We start from the raw sequence: 19,130 nt of genomic DNA on the forward strand, positions 1-19,130 counted from the left end.
ATTCTTTTCTATCAAAAGTTTATGTTAACAGGTTCTTGCATGAATTAAATGTTTGAATATTGTTTTTTCTGTTGCAGTTTTAGTAAACACATTTGTTGACATTGTGCCAACCAAGCACATAACAAATGCACATCATGACTTAAATCTCAAATCACTTTATTTTACAATGCATCTGTGTATTTCAAAACATGATTACCTTTTGAACTTTATTTACTACTGGTTGGACTGTTCAAAAATAACTTATGCCAGAGAAATAAAGAAGAGGCAAAGCATGCCAACCACCCGGGGTCTTTCTTAATATATATATACAATAAGAAAACCCACAATAATTAAATCTGCATCACAAGTATCACTAAAGTCTGTAATATAGCAGAGGAAGGTTTATTACATTGTAGTGTTTTGATTAAACAGCGAGATTTTTAGCCTATAATAAAATCAATAGTGGAGGAATGAATTTATTGTTGAGTGATATATCACATTATTATACACAATCTTTGACAGCAGTGAGAAGAGGGGACGTCGCTTTTAACGATTTTTGCCGACTTTTGTCGAAGTGTTCCGCCGCCGGCGGAGCTTCTCGCCCCTTCAAACAGGCTTCTCCCAATGCAGCTTCACACCCGCTCTTTGTCCATGGCCGGCTGACTGACGACGCGTTTCCCTTTAAGATGATGTCGGACACAATAATGCCTTATTTAATTATTTCATGTAATGTCGGCAGGCAGAAACTCGGACTAAACGATCACGATAATAAGCAGCGACGGTAGGAGAGGAGTCTAGCATCCCCGGCGGGCATCATCTCATTTCCAGTGGCGGAGGGTTAGCTGTGCTCGGGACTAACTGGAGTCCGGTGTCCTTGCTTGTGTCAAAGGCAGCACTGGTGTTTATCTGAGGCTACACCACTTCTCCGGGACGGAAATGTCTTTCCATGTAACTGACAAAGCCGACTGGCTGCGAGGCGCAGAGGAGATACGGTGACTGCGGTGAAACTACTCTCTGTACTCGGTCTCCCCCTTCACCCAGCAATGTTTTTGATGTTTGGAGGAAACAACGGACAGTAGGAATTTGGCTCACATTTTAAAACATTTTGAAAGGGTAAGTAACAGTATACGTATGGTTTTGAAGCATGGCAGCACAGCAGCTGTGTGCTTGGACACTCTGCCGGGGCAGGTGGGAGAGTCTCGTCAGTCTCTGGCCCAGCTGCTTTACCCCCCCAACGTATTTTTATTCTCCTCACACTGCTGTTAGGCTTTTGTAATGGTTAACACTTCAACAGAGGCCAGCCCGACCCTGTGTGTTACATTCCCTCCACGTCCTTCTCCCCTTCGTGTAAAAGCTGTTATGTAACCCTGTGGGATTCCTATTTTTTGCGAGACTTCCTGGCCCTGTGTTAGGAAAACACAGCGACACTGGCTGCTAGGGGAGCACCATGTGCACCGACAGAGGAGGCTGCTGAGGAAAGCACAGGCTGTCCACATTCCAGCCCTCAACTGGGAACACACAGAGAGTAGCCTGTAATGCAGAGAGGGAAGGAAGGGCACACTCTTCCCTGAAAACACGAATTATTTTACTTGTACATGTCAGGTTGTAAGTACCCTTCTGTTGGGGGGGTTTCATCTTGTGGTTAAGTTAGTTTTTTTTCGGCATTGCAAACCCTGTAAAGCAAACAACAACAGATGGATTAGCAAGTGTTGTATATATACAGCATATATCAGTGCACACTATTCAAACTTTCTGCAACATATGGTCCAGCAGGGAATAACAACAAAGCGACTGCACCTGGTGCATATGTTTAGCACACATGAGCAGGTCACAAGATGCCATAATGAAGTAAAGATCTATATCAACATTTTTGTAAATCTTTATTCTATTATGCCATTGTACCAAACTCCTGCCACTCCTTTATTTGTCCTTATATTATAATTACACATTATATATATAATGTAATGCTGTTTACTTCTGTTCTTTCACACAGTTCTTAAGCGTCTCCTTCCTTCTGCTTCGGGACCAACCATCACCTCCCCTACCTCTATCTTCAACATCCCAGAAGATGACTTCCCCAGACTCTCCCCCTCTGGTCTCCCCTTCTCCGTGCCCTGCTCCCCCACCATCCCTCCCCTCCTCTCCGGTGCCCTCATCTCCAGCACCCTCCTCATCCTCCCTGCCCGCCCCACCCTCGTTGCCTCCCACGGGGGAAGTGATGGTGCTGGCTCTGGGCAGGAAGAAGCAGAGGGTGCTGATAGCTCTCTCCATCCTGCCCAACCTCTTCCTGGCCTTCCTGCTGTCTTCCGACCCCCTTATCACCCTCTCCTCGCCCCACCACTGCCACCTGCCAGGACCTTCGCCGTCGCCCGAGGTGTTCAATGCCTCCCTGCCCTGGGAGAAGGGGGAGAGGCCAGGGGACAGCGGGGGCCTGTCCCAGTGTAAGCAGTATGTCAACGGCAGCCAGTCGGCGGTGGTGGACTGCCAGGCTGGCTGGGACTACAACGTCACGGAAGGCCTGAGGAACAACATTGTTACAGAGGTAAAGCTCCTGGGCTCTCTAATGATGGTCCTAGCTGTGTTCATTGTTTTAGCTTTCGTGGGAAGGGCTACCTCTTTTGTTTACGTGTGGATTTAGGGTCTTAATATGCTGAAAACTGGTTTCTTTTTTTACCCTGTATCTTCCACAGGAGGATCTTGCTGAGCATGCAGCCTCCCTTTTTGCAACGCTCTGCTAAACTTGAATACAGATGCACATATTTGTACCGATTAATTTGGACAGAAAGAATTCTGGTGGTTACTGAGCAGCTTCAGCTTTATTCATTGTTCATCTGATTCACTTTAAACAGCTTTTATGTTAGACTAGCATTAAACCCTTGCATCATTTCCATGCATTTAGTACAAGATCCACTTGTAGAGCCTTGGATCTGGCTGGTTTTCTAATCCACTATAACATTTCATTGACTTTGTTATGGCACTGCAGTAAGTACAAGTTGTTGTGAAAACTCTTCCTTGTTGGCAAAACTTAAATCTCTCTGGGAGATACCTGATACCATTTAAACACACTAACTTCCTGTTTGACGTAGGTAGTGAATGTGCGTAGTTTTTGCATCTGAGACATTCAACGACTGATGTCAGAAAATAATCTCAAAGCAGTCTGCTGTTATACACAACACTGCTAGATTAACACATGGTTACATTGAACAACTAAAAAGTTCGCTTACTTCTTCTTCTGATGAAGCTGTTTATCATTTAAACATATTATTTAGACTCGAGCTCAAGCTCTAGTAGCACTCCATAGCCTGAGCATGGTCAGACCTTTGTTTCCCTCGACGTTAGGAGAAGGGCTGTGATGGCAGCTGGCTGTTACCAGACCTCTGTCGACTCCTGCTCATCTCCGCTTTCAGCTGGAGGCCAGAGGCTACTTCACATAACACACAGGAATCTTTGACCAAAGTGGCAGTTGTATGTGCATAATGTACACGACCAGAAAAAAAGCCATAATATCACAATATCCGCTGCATCAATTTGATGCTTTTAAAACTCTTTGAAGGTGTTTGCTAGACTTCCATCCGACAATGAGCAGAGGGGTTGTGAACGAAGGCTGGATAACGTTCTGTGAGCCACTCAGAAATGTGTAGGTCGCTGCGTTGTCCTGAACGGGCCGTGACAACGACATTACAGAGATTTCTGAGGCGTGTTGGAAATGTCAAAGGTCAAAGTATCCTTAAAAACCTCACTTAGGAAGGAGAATGCTTCCTCACAGCCATATTATCACTGAGATAGAAACAGTGACAGCTTACTAAAATATACTACTACTAATATATGTATATTCATATATATGCTGTAGCATTACCTGAGAAGTTCATTGAGAAGGCTCATTTAAATGAATTGCTGATGGGTAACACAATAAGTGTTAGCAAAGCTTAATTTTCTTTTGAACCTCCTGGCACAACTTTGCCTCTCTAACCTTTCAGCTATGTTAGTGTATGAATGTGTTACTTGCACACTGCTTATAGCGGGCTTGACATTTTGACTTTTGACAGTGTTGAGGATGATGAGAAAATATATTTATTTCCTCTCAGAGCTTTAGAGTAAAGCAAGCTTCCCCTTGATAATGTCTTAGCTTAGCCGGCTGCTCAGCAGTCTTCCACTCAGGCTAGTTGCTCTGAGGCCCGTGTGTGTGTGTTTTCATTTCTATGCCTATTGATGTGGCAGCCACACCCAGCCCTCTAGTCCAGTGGTATTAGGGCAGTTCGCCGGTAATCCACCCAAATCACTGCAGAAAGCTGATGATACATAAACTCTGCCAAGGGATTCATTCAGCAGGAATTGCATTTTTATCGACATACTATGAGCATCATGACTACAGTTTACTTCAGACAACACTACAATCAAATTTGCATACCAAGAATGACACAGCCGACTGAAAGATTAAGGCTCTTCAGTCGGGTTTAACTCAAGAAGTACTCCTCGCTTTAACGATGATGTGTTCCTCCAGTTCTGCTTTGCTTTGCTGAGCTGGCAGTCTGGTGAGCAGGAAGCACACGGCCTCTGATCAGCTTCCTCTCTGCCACCGATCAATAAATACTGCGTCCCTTCACTAGAAGCAAACTCCACTCCAACACTCATGTGCTGTTAATTTGAGAGCTAATGCGCAGACAAGTACTGTTACTTCCTGCTGGCATTATTGTTAGGCAACGTGATTATAGAAATAAGTCAACCCTCCAAAATTGTTGTCATAGCATTAGCGCAGGAGTAGCTATAAAGTTTTGATGTATCTCGATGTATTGGGCTCTTTGGGTAGGAGGGAAAGGAGGGAATGGTTGCAGGTTTCAGTTCCGACAGAACATACCTGGTTGTTGCCTGAGCCTCATTCCTAAAACCGGTCTGGGCAGTTTATGATCTTGTTTGTGTGCGTTTTCCCTCCTTCTGTTGTCCGACGCATTCCACCCGCATGAGCACTATGGGTTGCTATGCTGCCCTTTACCCGGCTGGTGTGCACTGTCACGGCTCTGTGCCTCAGCGATAGGACAGCTGATATTCCGTGACAGGCTTTTATGTTTCTGTGCACAGGCTCCAATTATGCAAGGCCTTTTTTTTTTTATCAGCGGCCCTCTGCTCGGCCTCTCCCTCTCTTCATCATTAAAATCATTTTGCTCTCAGTGGCCAGCAGACAGCAACATTAGCAGGGCTCAGCTGTTAATGCAAATCAGTGGGTCAGCTAAATGTGATTAAAACTCACATCTAAGAGCAGATATGTATTTTTTTTTAAACAGATGTGCTGACATATGGATGCACTATTATGTAAAGCCATTAAAGCCGTAAATATTATGACAATCAAATGCAGTAAAAGTACAGTTATTTCTATTTACTACTTTTATTTCTACTGTCATGACCACATGAGCAGTAATATATACGCTTACATCATCCTGTGTTGGTATTCTGAGTCTAATGGATCTGTTTATACTGCGTCATTCTCTGAGCCTGTGATCTCCCTTAGTAATCCAGGCCTGGTTACACCTGGGACACATCAATATTTATTAATATGAGCAGAAGTTAGATGTCTTACTTCATCCAACAGTCTTTTTTTTTTGTATTTGCACTGCAGTTTGAATCCATTCTTACACGCATTGTAAATACATCAAAAAAATTAATTACTGACTTAAAGCTGCCGTGAGAAACTTTTGCTTTGTGTTGATTTTGGCGCCCCCTGTGGACGAAGCCGTACCTCTTATCTCGTTGTTGATTTTGTCCTGAACATGCTAAAGTGTTGTTTTTAAACAGAAAAACTGATCCTGCCTTCTTGAACCGTCATATGTATCACTCACTTTAAAGGTTTAATCTTGAAGATTTTCACGTAAATATTAAGTCGCTGTCTATCGCTGAATCTATCGCCATAATGGTGATTGAGTCTATGGCCCCCTGCATTTGCAGATTATTGTATTATTACAGACTAGGTGTCAGTGGCGACATTCGCGGAAAAAAACACAAGCGGCACCCAGTTAGTGTTGCGTTTTCCATCACCCAGCAGTGGTTGGTCTGCCAGAGAGGGTAGGCGGAGCTAAGCGGCTGCTTTTCCGGTCTCTGCTGCAAGTAAACAGTAATCTACTATGGCTGAACAAACATAGAAAAGATTGATGACCACAGATACGACTTCAGAAATAAGTGAAAAAAAAAAAAAAAAAAGAAACAAAATCATCGCTCAGATGAAGGCAAACTGTCTAAAAAGCTCCCATAATTAGCAATTATTGCCAGTGGGTGGCGTTCAATGGTAACTAAATTGAAATCTTCGAGATTGTTTAAATTTTCCAGGGCAAAAATTTGAAGATACAAAGGCAGCGTGCAGTTTATCGCTCCGTCTGACACCTACCCCCTGCCGGCGGTTTCAGGCATTAAAAATCACTATAAAGAAATAAAAAATCCTGTCATTGATGGTCTGGTTTGCTTTTCTAGGTCATATAGAGTAATCAAAATTAATTTCAGTCTGTTTCATAACCAATGAAAAAGTCCTCACAGGAGCTTATTTAGTTTGCCAAAAGTACATTTCTTTCTTCATGTGTCAGTCAAGCTTACATTCAAAGTGAACGCTCAGCGAGCTGGGTTAAACATTTTGACTCTTGGCTTTGAAACATGCAGAGAAGAAGTCTGTCAATATTTGTGCGAGCTCACCTTTTTGAACAAAGAGCTTCCAGTTGTCAAATGTCAATATGTACGTCGGAAATACATCTTCACAGCAAGGTGTAAACTAAGCACCGCTTTCTTCTCTGTGTGCCTATTTCCTTAATGAGTCTGCCGACCATTAACCAGTTTACCTGAGAATCTCTCATTAAGTTATTAATTCAGGGTGAAAAGACTCTTATCTTCGAAACACTTTCTTTTGACAGTTTATAATGTTTCACAATCACAATGTACCTTCAAATGTGTGTAATGTGTAGCTAGTGATGTAACTGCTCATACTGACTTTGGGTAACTTGATGGCACTTTGTTTAAATAGTTTGGTGAGCATTATTTATGAAAGAAAGTTAGTTGGGTGTTTGAAAGAAAGATACTTGAAGACAATTTAGTTTCACAGTTGATACATTTAATGTTGCATGTCCTTGGAGAGTCACTATTTCGTCTCTTGTTGCTCCACTGCAGTGATTCCTACCCATTTTCTAACATTCACATTGCTGTACTAACCTGAATAGGTAATAACTGACAGATGTCCCTTCTTCCCTCTCGTGTCTGTCCAGTGGGATCTTGTGTGTGCTCAGTACTGGCTGGTCCCAGTGGAGGAGGTGTGTTTCATCCTGGGCGTCCTGACTGGCTGTCTCAGCCTGGGCTACGCCGCTGACAGGTAACACATACTCAGACACACTTTCACGCATGCATCAACACATACTCACACGCAAACACACACCAGTGTCTCTTACAGGATCTTGTGTTGATTGGCAGAGGGGCAGCGTGGTTAAGATAATTAACTGCAGTACAGACGTTCTGTTAATCGGCAGATGGTTCAGTTTGAACGTTTTTTGGGGGGATTTTCTTTACCAAAGCACAATCAAAAAATCTATGTGTCATGCAGCACCCACTTCACACACACACACACACACACACACCCGCACACATCAATATGTACTAAACACAACTCTGTGTCTGCAAACATATGTGCTTTTAAATTACCTTCTTCCCCATTCAGCAGTCTTTTGTCTCACTTTGCAGTTTCACTACCTCACATATAAGACATAGACACGAACACATGCACACACACGCACTTGCACACACACACACACCCACACGCACACATAAGTTAATATTGGAAACAAAGTCTGCCAGTGGTGTCTCTATCGGTCAGTAGTCATTGGCCACCAGCTGCATGAGGAAGGTTTTACCGTCTTGGGCCCAAATTTTTATTTCATTGTGCTTTTTATCAAATTGAGTTCTAATTTTATGCAAGAAATATAAAATAATTAATAAAGGATATACCGCCAACTAATGACTTCACATAATAAATACATGTTATAAAAGTTGTTTGAGCAAATATAAGCTTTTTTACATCTGAACGCTTTTTGCTAATTCTGTGGACCTCATGCTCCTGCAGTCTGCCTCAGGCACGCCCTAAGCACCTCAGATAATTAACAAAATGGATCCAGCCTGTGTTGTCAGAGTGAAAGTAACACAGGGGGAAGCTGTAGTTTTTGGGGGGGAATTTGGAGGGAGATGATGCAAAGTTAATCAGCTTAACAGCGTTCGTTAATTTGCTGACCAATTGAGCATAGCATCTGTTTGTTAAGATCAGTGAATTAATGCTGCCACCCGGGAACGTGCAAAGAGGTAACGGTGCTTATCTGCAGATTGGAAACGAAACTGCCGCATCCACACACAGCAGAAAATTGGCTCATCGTCACTTCCAGTGATCAGTTTGTGCTGGTGGTCTGCAGGTCCTTAGAATTGATCTTCCATTTATCTGAACTAATATTCAAAGTAGACCATTGTCCCATTTTCTTTTCTCAGCCCTCTGTCTTTTAATATTTAAGCATGTGTGGTTGTGTTTTCTATTTGTCATTGTTAGTCTTGTTTTTTGCTTTTACCTTGATGTGGATTAGGGATAGACCGATTATCGGACCGGCCGATTATCGGCGCCGATATTCGGCATCAGCCTTTTTTTTTTTTTTTTTTTTTAATTTTTAAATTTTTAAAATTTTTTTAATCCGACGGCCGATAAGAGATCAATTTAAAACTGGGTTATTTTGACTCTGATGCATATGCTTAAAGGCATTTAAACAAAGTTAAGTGTTGGAGTTTGTATTATTAAAAATTTTGACGCCAATATTTTCACTTTTACTGCAAATGAATATCGGCTTCAAATATCGGTTATCGGCCTCCTTGACTACTAATAATCGGTATCGGTATCGGCCCTGAAAAAACCATATCGGTCTATCTCTAATGTGGATTTAAACTTCTACATATTCTTTCTTTTTAATTTTAAAAAATGTCGGGTTCAGTGTTTTGCCCAAGGACACTTTGACATGTGGCTGTAGGAGTCAGGGATCAAACCACCAACCTTCTGATTGAGAGACGACCGACTCTACCGCTGAGCCACAGCCGCCCCAATCAGTACTTTTTTCTGTGTGATAAAATAGGTGCACTGATGTGTTCATATCTGTATTTCTCTGTTTCAGGCTGGGCAGGGCCAAGACTCTGCTGACCTCTCTGACCCTGTCTGTGGTGTTTGGGGTGCTGGTGTGTGTCTCTCCATACCCCTCCATCTTCATTGTCATGCGTTTCTGTTTGGCAGCAGCTAGTGCGGGAGTTTACCTCACTCTGTACATCACCCGTGAGTATTTTAGTAGGGGGGCATTCACTAAGCATGAATTCATTCAGCGCACACAGACGGATCTCACCTCCATCGATGATGAGCAGGGAAGGGGGCAGCTCTTTAAACACTTTATTGTAAAGCCCAGACTCGACAGGTGTTATTAGTTTAACTGTCTGTAACGCATCTTCATTTTTTTGAACGAGCGTGCAACAGCAGCTCGTCCATATAATAATACCCGTTCCGCACAATGGCTCCAGACCGTCTCCACACATGTGGACAAATAATGCTCATATGCTGGTGGGGTTGAGCCTCGTACAGTCCCGAACTGATTGGTCTCCCAATTATATTTGATCACCCAAAAGGGGAAATTGTCATCATGATCAGTGGAAACTCAGCATATAATACTGCACCGCAGTTCCCACTATTCCCAATATTTTCACTCTGACTATGTGGTGCTGTTAGCGCTGGCGTTTGTGAATTAGATGCTTTTTGCCACGAGGATCATTTGATTTAAATACGCGCAAACGGCACCGGTGCACAGAGGCGATGTTTGCTCTGCAGCGCACTTTGGGGTGCATTCAGCCCCCTGCGTGTGCTTCAAGACTAAGGCGGATCCTTTTTGTGTCATTTTGCATAGGTTAAGCGGGCGCAAAAGCTGTGCTATCCTTTAGTGAATTCCCCCCATATTGTTTGTTTATTGTACAAATATCTGTTGAACAAGACTTAAGAGTCCACAGCATTACTAGCAGCTCTGTGAGAAAGTAGTTTCTATGCTTAAGCTGAATGTAAATGTCTTAATAGCATGTTTACTGTACTAATGCTTACATGCTGATGTTATATAATAATAATCCATAAATACAGGATATGAATCTGATAGTTGATGGCAGCTATTTTCCTTTTTATCGGGAGGATGTTTTTGTTCTCCGTTATGCAACAGATCTGGCTGTAGTAGAAATTGAGTTGTTTTTCATGTCTGTGTGTGTTTGACTGTAAGGTCTGGAGCTGTGTGAACCATCTTTGAGGCTGGTGGGCACCATGCTGTCCGGGCTGATGACTGTAGCTGGAGAACTGCTGCTGCTGGCCGTCGCTCTGGGCTGCCAGTCCTGGAGGGGCCTGCTGGGAGCTGGCGCTGCCCCCTTAACACTATTTCTTAGTTACGGGTATGACTGTGTGTGTGTGTGTGTGTGTGTGTGTGTGTGTGTGAATTACACTGAACAAAAATATAAACGCAACACTTTTGTTTTTGCTCCCATTTTTCATGAGCTGAACTCAAAGATCTAAGAGATTTCTATGTACACAAAAGGCCTATTTCTCTCTAAAACCTCTCACAGGTGTGGCCTATCAAGCTGATTAGACAGCATGATTACTGCACAGGTGTGCCTCAGGCATATTTTCAGTTTTTGATATTTAGATTTTTTAAGACTTCATCATCAGAGTTTTCGTTCACATTTAGATTTGTGTTGTTCATGTATAAGCACATATTTGAACAATGTATTATCCTGAGAAGCAGGAACAACAGAAGGAAGTACCCTCATATCCTTGATAAAATGTCTTGATGCCACCTGACATACTGAAAGCTTTGTTGGATCGTATTGATCTCAATCCCCTTGCCACATTGAGCCTCTCAGCTCATGTCAGAATGCATTAAGGCCACTTTGTTTAAGGTCGGCAGTCCATCTAAGACCTCTGTTACCAGATAAGCCCCTTTAGCCGTTTGAAAAGCAAATTAACAGAGATTAAAGTGATATTACTGGCATTTGATAGGAGGTATTTAATGAGAATGGAAGAAAAGCTGGATTAAGAAATAAACAATTTTGCTACTTTGTGACCCATGTTGCTGATTTTCCATGCTGAAAGAGCAAATCTGGCTTACAGCAACATAATCTCCAATTGTTAGTGTTGGTGTTGGATAAAGGTCGGCAAATATGTAAGAGTGAGGCAGACTAATCTTTGCTCTATTGCAGCATTCCAGGGGTGTTTCCGGAGTCTCCTCGCTGGCTCCTTCTGTCGGAGAGATCTGCTGACATGAACTCGTTCAGTGAGAGAAGAAACTCCAACAGGGAGCTGAGGGACGATGAGAGCTTCACAGGTGCGTCGTGGGTTTAAAGATTCTTTTATGCAGCTCGTGTTTTTTTGCATTCGGGGTGGATTGAATGGATATTCAGTTTATGAGGCCTGCATTATTAATGGGTTACTTATTGCAGTGCATTTCACAACATGAGTACCTATCATCATCGCAGCTAAGATCATATTATAATGTAGCATAGTGGCTTGCAGCTAAAAAGTGAGCCGGATATTCACTGGGCTAGGCAACACATTTAAATATGTCTTCTAGGAAGAGAGGAAGTTACATTTGTTGACCTTGGCTGTACCTTGTTTTTCTGGGTTCATGGATTTCCCCGCTGTATTTGCAAACATTTTGATGATAAACCCTTTCTTTGCGAGAATGAAAGAAATTACCGTAAAGCATTGCGGTCTCAATAAGCATAGAAATCTTGCCCTCAGCAAAAATCGAATCACTTTGTTTGCCAAAACGTGTACCACAGACAGAGAGAGGAAACAACATGACCTTATCCTACATAGTGACTATTTGTATTGTAAAACTGATCAACCTAAACACTGCAGACCTGTTTCATAGTGATAAACAGAACATTTCAATTTCAATCATGTTAATAGCACTAATAAACTTTAAACCAAAGGATCATTTTATTCAACATTCTTGTGCACTCAACTTGACAGCATTTATACTGTGGTTCTAAATGGTCCTCATTTGTAGACATGCAGTTTTTAATAATACAGCACAATTTTATAATTGATTACAAATTTATTTCAATTATTTTGCGGACCTCCAGGCTATGGTTCGCGGACCCCCAGGAGTCCCAGGACCCCACTTTGAGAACCACTGAGTAATCTTGTTTTGGATTTTATGTCTCAACACCAATAATATGTACAGGCATATAAACATTCATTGTATTTAATTATGTTTTAACGCTGCAGGACATATTTCTGCTGTAAACTTCTGAAAAACGTCAGCCTTACAAAATCCTGTTTATGGTCATGTTTTGCCATAAAGTCAGGAATGTTATTCATGAGTAGCAAAGTGATAAAACTATGTTATGCGTTTTTGTTTTCATAGAGGATATAACAATTTTTTTCAATATAAATGTCAAGTTTATTCTTGATCATTAACATGGGCCTTACACAAAGCTTTCAGCAGCATCTCACTGTCTTCTTCACTGGATGGATTTTGCTCTCTTGTCAAATATATATTTTTTTTATACATCAATAAATACTTATACTATATTTATAAACATTATTGATAAATACAATTTATAAAACATTTCAGATGCCATCAGAGTTACTGTATATGATTTATCAATCATAATTATTTGTGGATACTTCTTAAGAGGTGTTATAGATGTTGATAAATACAGTAGTAAACCAAAAAATCATCTTATTGTAGTGTGCTTATTGATTGCCCATATACTGGTAATAAATGCTAAATAAATCTACGGGCTAACAAAGTGTTAGCAAGTGTATATCATTTACTTGAATGAATAAAAGTGCAGGTCTCTTCTTGGATAAAACAAATTGACAGTTTGCTTATGATTAAAAGAGAAACGAGGTCATTTCTTGTGTTGTGGAACTGAGTTGAAAACAGAAAGCATGTTCTGTCTTGTTTGCTGCAGAGCTGGATTCAGAGCCGGCCCCCTCCTCACGCCCCCACCTGTCCTTCCCTGAGCTCTTCCACAGCAAGAACATCTGGAAGAACATATGTGTGCTGGGCTTCACCTCGTAAGTCATCCCCCACGCTTGGCATTAAGTTCGCAACACTGCAGTCTTTAATCAGCCCTCTTTATCCAGGCCTGATCATTGCTGCAGTCCCCTCTTTCATTATGATTCTTCCACTCTTAACCACGTCTCAATTCAAAACCTGTTTAGAAATTACTGTTTACCCTTTGTCCTTCTGTCCTCTCTCCATCAGGTTCATCTCTCACGGCATTAGTCACTGTTACAGCTCTTTCCGAGGTGACGTCAGAGGCACAGCCCCGAGCTTCTATTGGACATACCTGCTGTCTGTGTGTGCAGGGGGTGGGGCCTGGCTGTTGCTCTGGGCGACTGTGGACAGGTGCGGTCGCCGTGGCATCCTGCTTCTCTCCATGACGATGACGGGGCTGGCCTCTTTGATTCTCCTGGGACTCATGGAGTGTAAGCGGGCTTTTGCAGGATATTGTTTTCTCCAAGTAAACATAAGGTCGGAAGAAGAAAGCTAGTAATTGTCTTTGCTTATGAGGTGGACGTAGAGTTCTCTTCACCTCCACCGAAATCCCCACTGTTGTTGGAGAACCATTCATTTAGACTTTTTTTTTAAGGATTGAATTACTTGCTTTTATCAATCCTGGCTGGAATGAGGTTAAAAGTTAGTTAACATGATGCTAAGCTCAGGTTTGTGGTCATATTAGATCCAATAAACACTAACTTCATGGTGGGCTTTTGTTTCATGTATGCAAACAAGTCGGCTCTGTTCATGGAAAATTACGTCCTTTGTGCCTTTGTCTTTTCCTAGCGTGCTTCACAGAGTTTCCTCAGTCTCAGTCTCCCCCTTGTGGTTGAAAATGAGCATGACTTTCATTTAATATAGGACACTGCAGTGGCAGCAAAGTCAACACTGTGTCAGGTGCTGTGCTTTAATCATGCATCAGAGGCAGTGGGGGGCAGCAGCACTGACCTCCACTGAGAGGCTATTCTCTGCTTTCTATGTCTAATGGTCATGACAGAATGCTGGAAAAGTGTTAGGGTAAAGATGAATAAGGTTAATTAAGTGTGTTAAGTATGAAATGCATTCCATAATTACTGAAGCTTGTCCTTCCTCCTTCCTTTAGATCTGAGTGAGACGGCCATCACGGTTTTCTCAGTGCTCGGTCTCTTCTCCTCTCAGGCCACCGCCTCCCTCTGCATCCTCTTCACTGGAGAGATCATGCCCACCATTATCAGGTAGCACAAATACAGCAAAACTCAGTGAAAATGTATTACTGTATAGAAAATGTTCATGGTTTTTCTTAAAATCAATTCTACTGAGCCCGTTAGCGCCACCAAAATAAAACAGGAAATGAAAAATGCAGAGAGTCGTGGGGGAGGAAATAGGAAATTCCCATTAACTTATATTATTCATGAAGAGAAATGTGTATGACCTTATATTTCTCTAATAATCATTAATTCATATTTTGTTATTTTGACACTTTGAAGCCGAGAGTTTGATGAGCCTGCATGCTAAATATGAAATTACAGATGTTTAGTTTAGCTTAGCAAAAAGTCTAGAAAGGGTAAAACAGCAAGCTTAGTCCTCAGGTAAAAAAAGAAGTACACAATGCTTCTATAATTCTATACAAGGTATAATGTGAAATGTAATAATGTAAAGCTTTAGAGGTTCATCAGAAATCCCCATTTAACCCTGTGATCTTTGTGCTAAGCTTAACTTACATTAATCTGGTTTCATATTTAACACAAATCATTGTCAAATTCTCAAATATTGATATATCTTTCAAAGAAATACAAATTATGATTCATAAATATTTTTTTTATTTTATTTTTTTATAAAGTTGGACTGAATCTGAAATCTAACCCGAGCATATATGTATTGAGTCTGACGCTGTGTGTGTTTCCAGGGGCAGCGGTGTGGGCATAGTGCTCGCTCTGGGCTGTGTGGGCCGCCTTAGCTCTCCACTCATGGACCTGAGGAACCACTATGGTTACTTCCTGCATCATGTAGTCTACTCCTCTCTGGCCCTGCTGGCCGTGCTATCCATACTGTTGCTGCCAGAGAGCAAGAGGAAGCCACTGCCCCAGACACTGGCGGACGGAGAGCAGTACAGACGCCCCCCGCTGGGCAGGAGGAGGAGGGACAATGTGCCACTTCTGGCCACGCCCAACCCAGAGACCTAAGAGACCGTGGATGGAGAGCTGGATGGACTGTGCTCTAATCACTCACTTTGTAGGCAGAACATTTACATCGATCATGTTCATGCAGGGGAGGAGAAAGACAATATAGAGCAATATAGAGACTTAGTGGAGAGAACGGAGTTCACCTGATGAACGTGATCACACACTAAGCTTCCTAACATATCATCTTCTTGTCATTCCAAACGCAGGCGGTTGGGTTGAGCTGTCATTCTTCTTCATCACTCTATTTCCAGCTATTTAGATGTGTGTAGGTATGACACACAATGTTCATGCAAACATAAAGGGAAGTCGTCATTTTCCATACCCTCTCCTCCTTACAACACAGTAGGCAGTGCTGCACTATGTGACACACCAGCATACACTGCTGCACGCGGTCCTCCTGTGTGTCTGTCAGAGAGGGAACACCGACACTCCAGACCAGGCATGAACCTGAGAGTAGTAGCAATTACTCCTACAGTTTGTCATAAAACATGCATAGAACATGTTGCAACAATAAGTGCTCCCGTCTCTCCCATCTGGCACTGCAAAAAGGGATGTACAACAGTTCTCTGACGTGTTGTAGACTGTAGGAGTTACTGGTGTTAAATGCCTTGTACATACTCTAGACTTAGTTTCTTTAACTTTTTGGGGCATCTGAGTTTTGCTGAAGCAGACCCTGTGGCTGGAGACTGTACAGTACAGTATGCTATGCAGTGGAGAAGTGGTGCGGAGCACTTTGTATCTTTTGTTTTTGAAGACGATGGCGGTTAATATGACCTAAATCTACAAATTACCCTTTTTTTTTTTTTTTTTTACTGAAAATTAACTATTATATATCAATATTGTGATCAGAGGCTAAACACAAAACAAAAACAGGCCTTCAAATAGAAAAGTGTTCAAGCTCTGTAAATCCAGGAACTGAATCTGGCCTGGAGCCAGACCTATTTATGTTTTATTTATGTTGTTATTAAGCAGACAAAGTAAATTATCCAGAGGCTTGGCATTTTCATATATTAGGGTAAATATTGTTCAATTGGGTTTAGATGAGGCAGCATGGAACAAACTTTCCATTTGATGATGTCTCTGATCAAATAACAGTGAAAGTGTTCACTGTCACGACATTCCTATCTGCATGTATGGAAGCACTGAAGGGCTTGTTTTTTCTGTATTTCCTCAGAAAGCTAATAGTTACTCAATACCTCTCTAGATGACCAGTCTCAGCTGTAAGAGAATAGACGGGTACGAACAAACTACAGTAGAAGTTGTATAACCAGGCACATATATTTTTTGTCAGGTATTAAATGTGCAGGTTTTGAAAAAGGTCATCTGTTATTTTGCCTGAATGTGTATTGATGCTGGAAAAGGGCCCGATGATGACTACGCTCCATGAAGTTTGAGAGGGAGCTGAAGAGGGCCCCAGAGCTCCAAATTAACCCCTGACTCCTCCACCGCGCACACAGGTTCTAATTTTCTTTAGAGCTTCTTTATTTTGAATGTGTTGGCTGATTCCAGGTTGCGTGTGGCACAAGTTAATCTTGATAGAGAATTACTAAAGCATGTTGATTATAATACTTCAAGAAAATTCCCAGGGTATGTCAGAGTGCTTGGGTAATTCTTTTTCTCATGTTTTCATGGGTGCGTGATATAAAGAGGAAGCAGGAGTATTTAATTTGGACTCTGGTACTGAGGAGACTTTAAAAAAAAATGATGGACACTTACCTTTGCTGGTGGAACCTTCCTCCATCAGCCTGGTAGTTTTTAATTTCCTCTGTATTTTGCACTTACACTGATTATTATGACTATGATTAAGTTGACTACAGTAGTATTATCTCTGACAACACTGATGATCTGTTAAGTGATGAGTGTAATGCAGTTAACTCTATAGCCTGATTTAATGTAAAATAAAACTGGTTAAACAACAAGATATGGGCATTTTTTGTTGTGCTTGTGTGTGTGTGTGTGTGTGTGTGTGTGAGCTATCCACCCAAATCAGACAAAGGCACTGAGTGTGAATGTCACATGTTCTCTTTGTCCTCAAGGACAAAAGGAAGGAGACAATGGCAGTAAAAATTACGGGTCGGGTAACATCTCATTGTCACCGTTAAGTATGTTACCAGCTACAATACGCTCGATACGTGTGGTGAGAATCACTCTTGAATGTGCGGTCGGTACATCAAGTTGATCTGCCACTCTAACTGTCTCAAAGACTGAAATGTAATCTTATTTTCACTTCTAGAATGTAAAAACAGACAAAGACAAAACACAGGCATGAGTGTGTTTAATGTTTAGTTGTGATATCATGTTTAAATAGTTTCTGTTCATGTTGCAGAATTGCAAACGATAAAGTGATAATCTCGAAGGTTTTCATGTAAATAAATGTCTGTTAAGTCATTTTACCCAAATGGGGTAACACAATGGTGATTGAGCCTGTGGCCCACTGATGAAAGCCTTCGCATTTGCAGTATATAGTATTATTATGGATGGACTGGATGTCTGTGGCAACTTTTGCGCAAAGAAGCGACGCGTTTTCCTATTTCCAGAACCCTATTTGGACAAGAGGAAGGAGCTGAATGGTTGCAAGGGGTAAGCAAATGCTAAGTCGTCAACAGGTATACAGTGTAGGACCAAGGCTAATTCATTAGCTCGATAATTAGTATGCTAACAAGCTACGCTAAAAACAAACAAACAGAGCACATACTTCTTGGTCTATCAGTTACTACAGTAAGCTGCACACAAAAGCATAGTTATTGTTTGATATTTGCACAAATAATTCATTCATGCTGTAAACTGAACATTTCACATGGAGGAGCTTAGGGACTGAAAGGCTTTTGGAGCTAACATCAAGTGGCAATTTGAGGAACTTCAGAGTGTTAACCTTTTACAGCCCCTGAGGTAGCTGCTTGAATAGGACCCACATCTACTCATTTCAGTCCACTTTTCAGCAACAGCCTTTCATGGTGTGCTTATACAAGTAGCTTGTGGTGTCTAATAACAGCAAGTCTTTAATAGACATTTGCTGAACCTTATGTAAGGGTACTGAGACAGTTTGCTAACGTCTACTATCTTTTCTCTGCTTCTGCCCACTACTGTCTCACTACATTTTAGACCTTGCAGTTATCTTGTAATTGTGGATTTGGGTCACAGTGTAAAGTTACTTCTCTTTGGAAAAATAACTTTATGGAGGCGTCTCTAGTTGCCTGACAATGGCTCCTTAAGCCATTGTAAAAAAGAAATGAGCAGTTTGTCTGTGTTGTTTCTTTTTTTACAGATTAAAGAAATGAGACACAACCGCTAAGTGAGCTTCAGGAAATGTTGTTACCTCAGTCTTCTCTAACTTTGCACAAAAAAGCAAACGAAAAAAAGGTAAACATACTCCTTCCCAGTCATCCACAGCCTGCTCTCAAACAAACAGAAGCCCTGTCTTGTCATGTGTCAGACTGACTGCAGAGAGTCAAGAAGCAAGGGACACCATTGGAAGTTGACCTCCTGTCCAAGGAGATCACAGCTAATCAGGAGGTGTGAATTCATGACATTCAAAGAGGTTCTCAAGTGCCGTGTTGAGATCCTCTAAAGGAATGAGAACTCTCTTACCATTAGCCCCGTTAGCACCTCGTCACTTTCCTTGGGCAGTAAATTCTCACAGGCATCTTAAAGGTTCAGAGGATCAAAACCTTTTGACTCAACATGTTCAATCTTGTTTGCACATTTTTATTAGAATGAATTATTCTATCAACAGTTTTTTTAATCCTGATTGTTTTAGTGATAAACTCTGACTTCCTTATGCCTTTGAAAACTGTGTTGTGTGAGGGAGTTAATAACTCATGTCATAACATATTTCCTATTAGCTATTGACTGGTATTGATCATCTTTTTTTGTATAATAAAAATAATCCAACCATCTTTTTATAACT

The 19,130-nt window shown here is 41.5% G+C and overlaps 1 protein-coding gene across 1 annotated transcript; it reads left to right on the forward strand.

Moving 5' to 3' along the window:
• Positions 1-623: 623 nt before the first annotated feature.
• Positions 624-17,135, forward strand: slc22a17 (solute carrier family 22 member 17). Its single transcript, XM_069666950.1, has 10 exons — positions 624-1,092; positions 1,973-2,521; positions 7,215-7,318; positions 9,144-9,298; positions 10,275-10,440; positions 11,245-11,369; positions 12,970-13,075; positions 13,266-13,489; positions 14,164-14,275; positions 14,947-17,135. Exons 2-10 carry the CDS (start codon positions 2,048-2,050, stop codon positions 15,221-15,223), a joined length of 1,743 nt encoding a protein of 580 aa, XP_069523051.1. The 5' UTR covers positions 624-1,092; positions 1,973-2,047; the 3' UTR covers positions 15,224-17,135.
• Positions 17,136-19,130: the final 1,995 nt, after the last annotated feature.

The sequence above is a fragment of the Semicossyphus pulcher genome, unplaced genomic scaffold (assembly GCF_022749685.1).
Source record: "Semicossyphus pulcher isolate SPU_LCO1_2020_fin unplaced genomic scaffold, fSemPul1.0.p SCAF_18, whole genome shotgun sequence".
Lineage (NCBI taxonomy): Eukaryota > Metazoa > Chordata > Actinopteri > Labriformes > Labridae > Semicossyphus > Semicossyphus pulcher.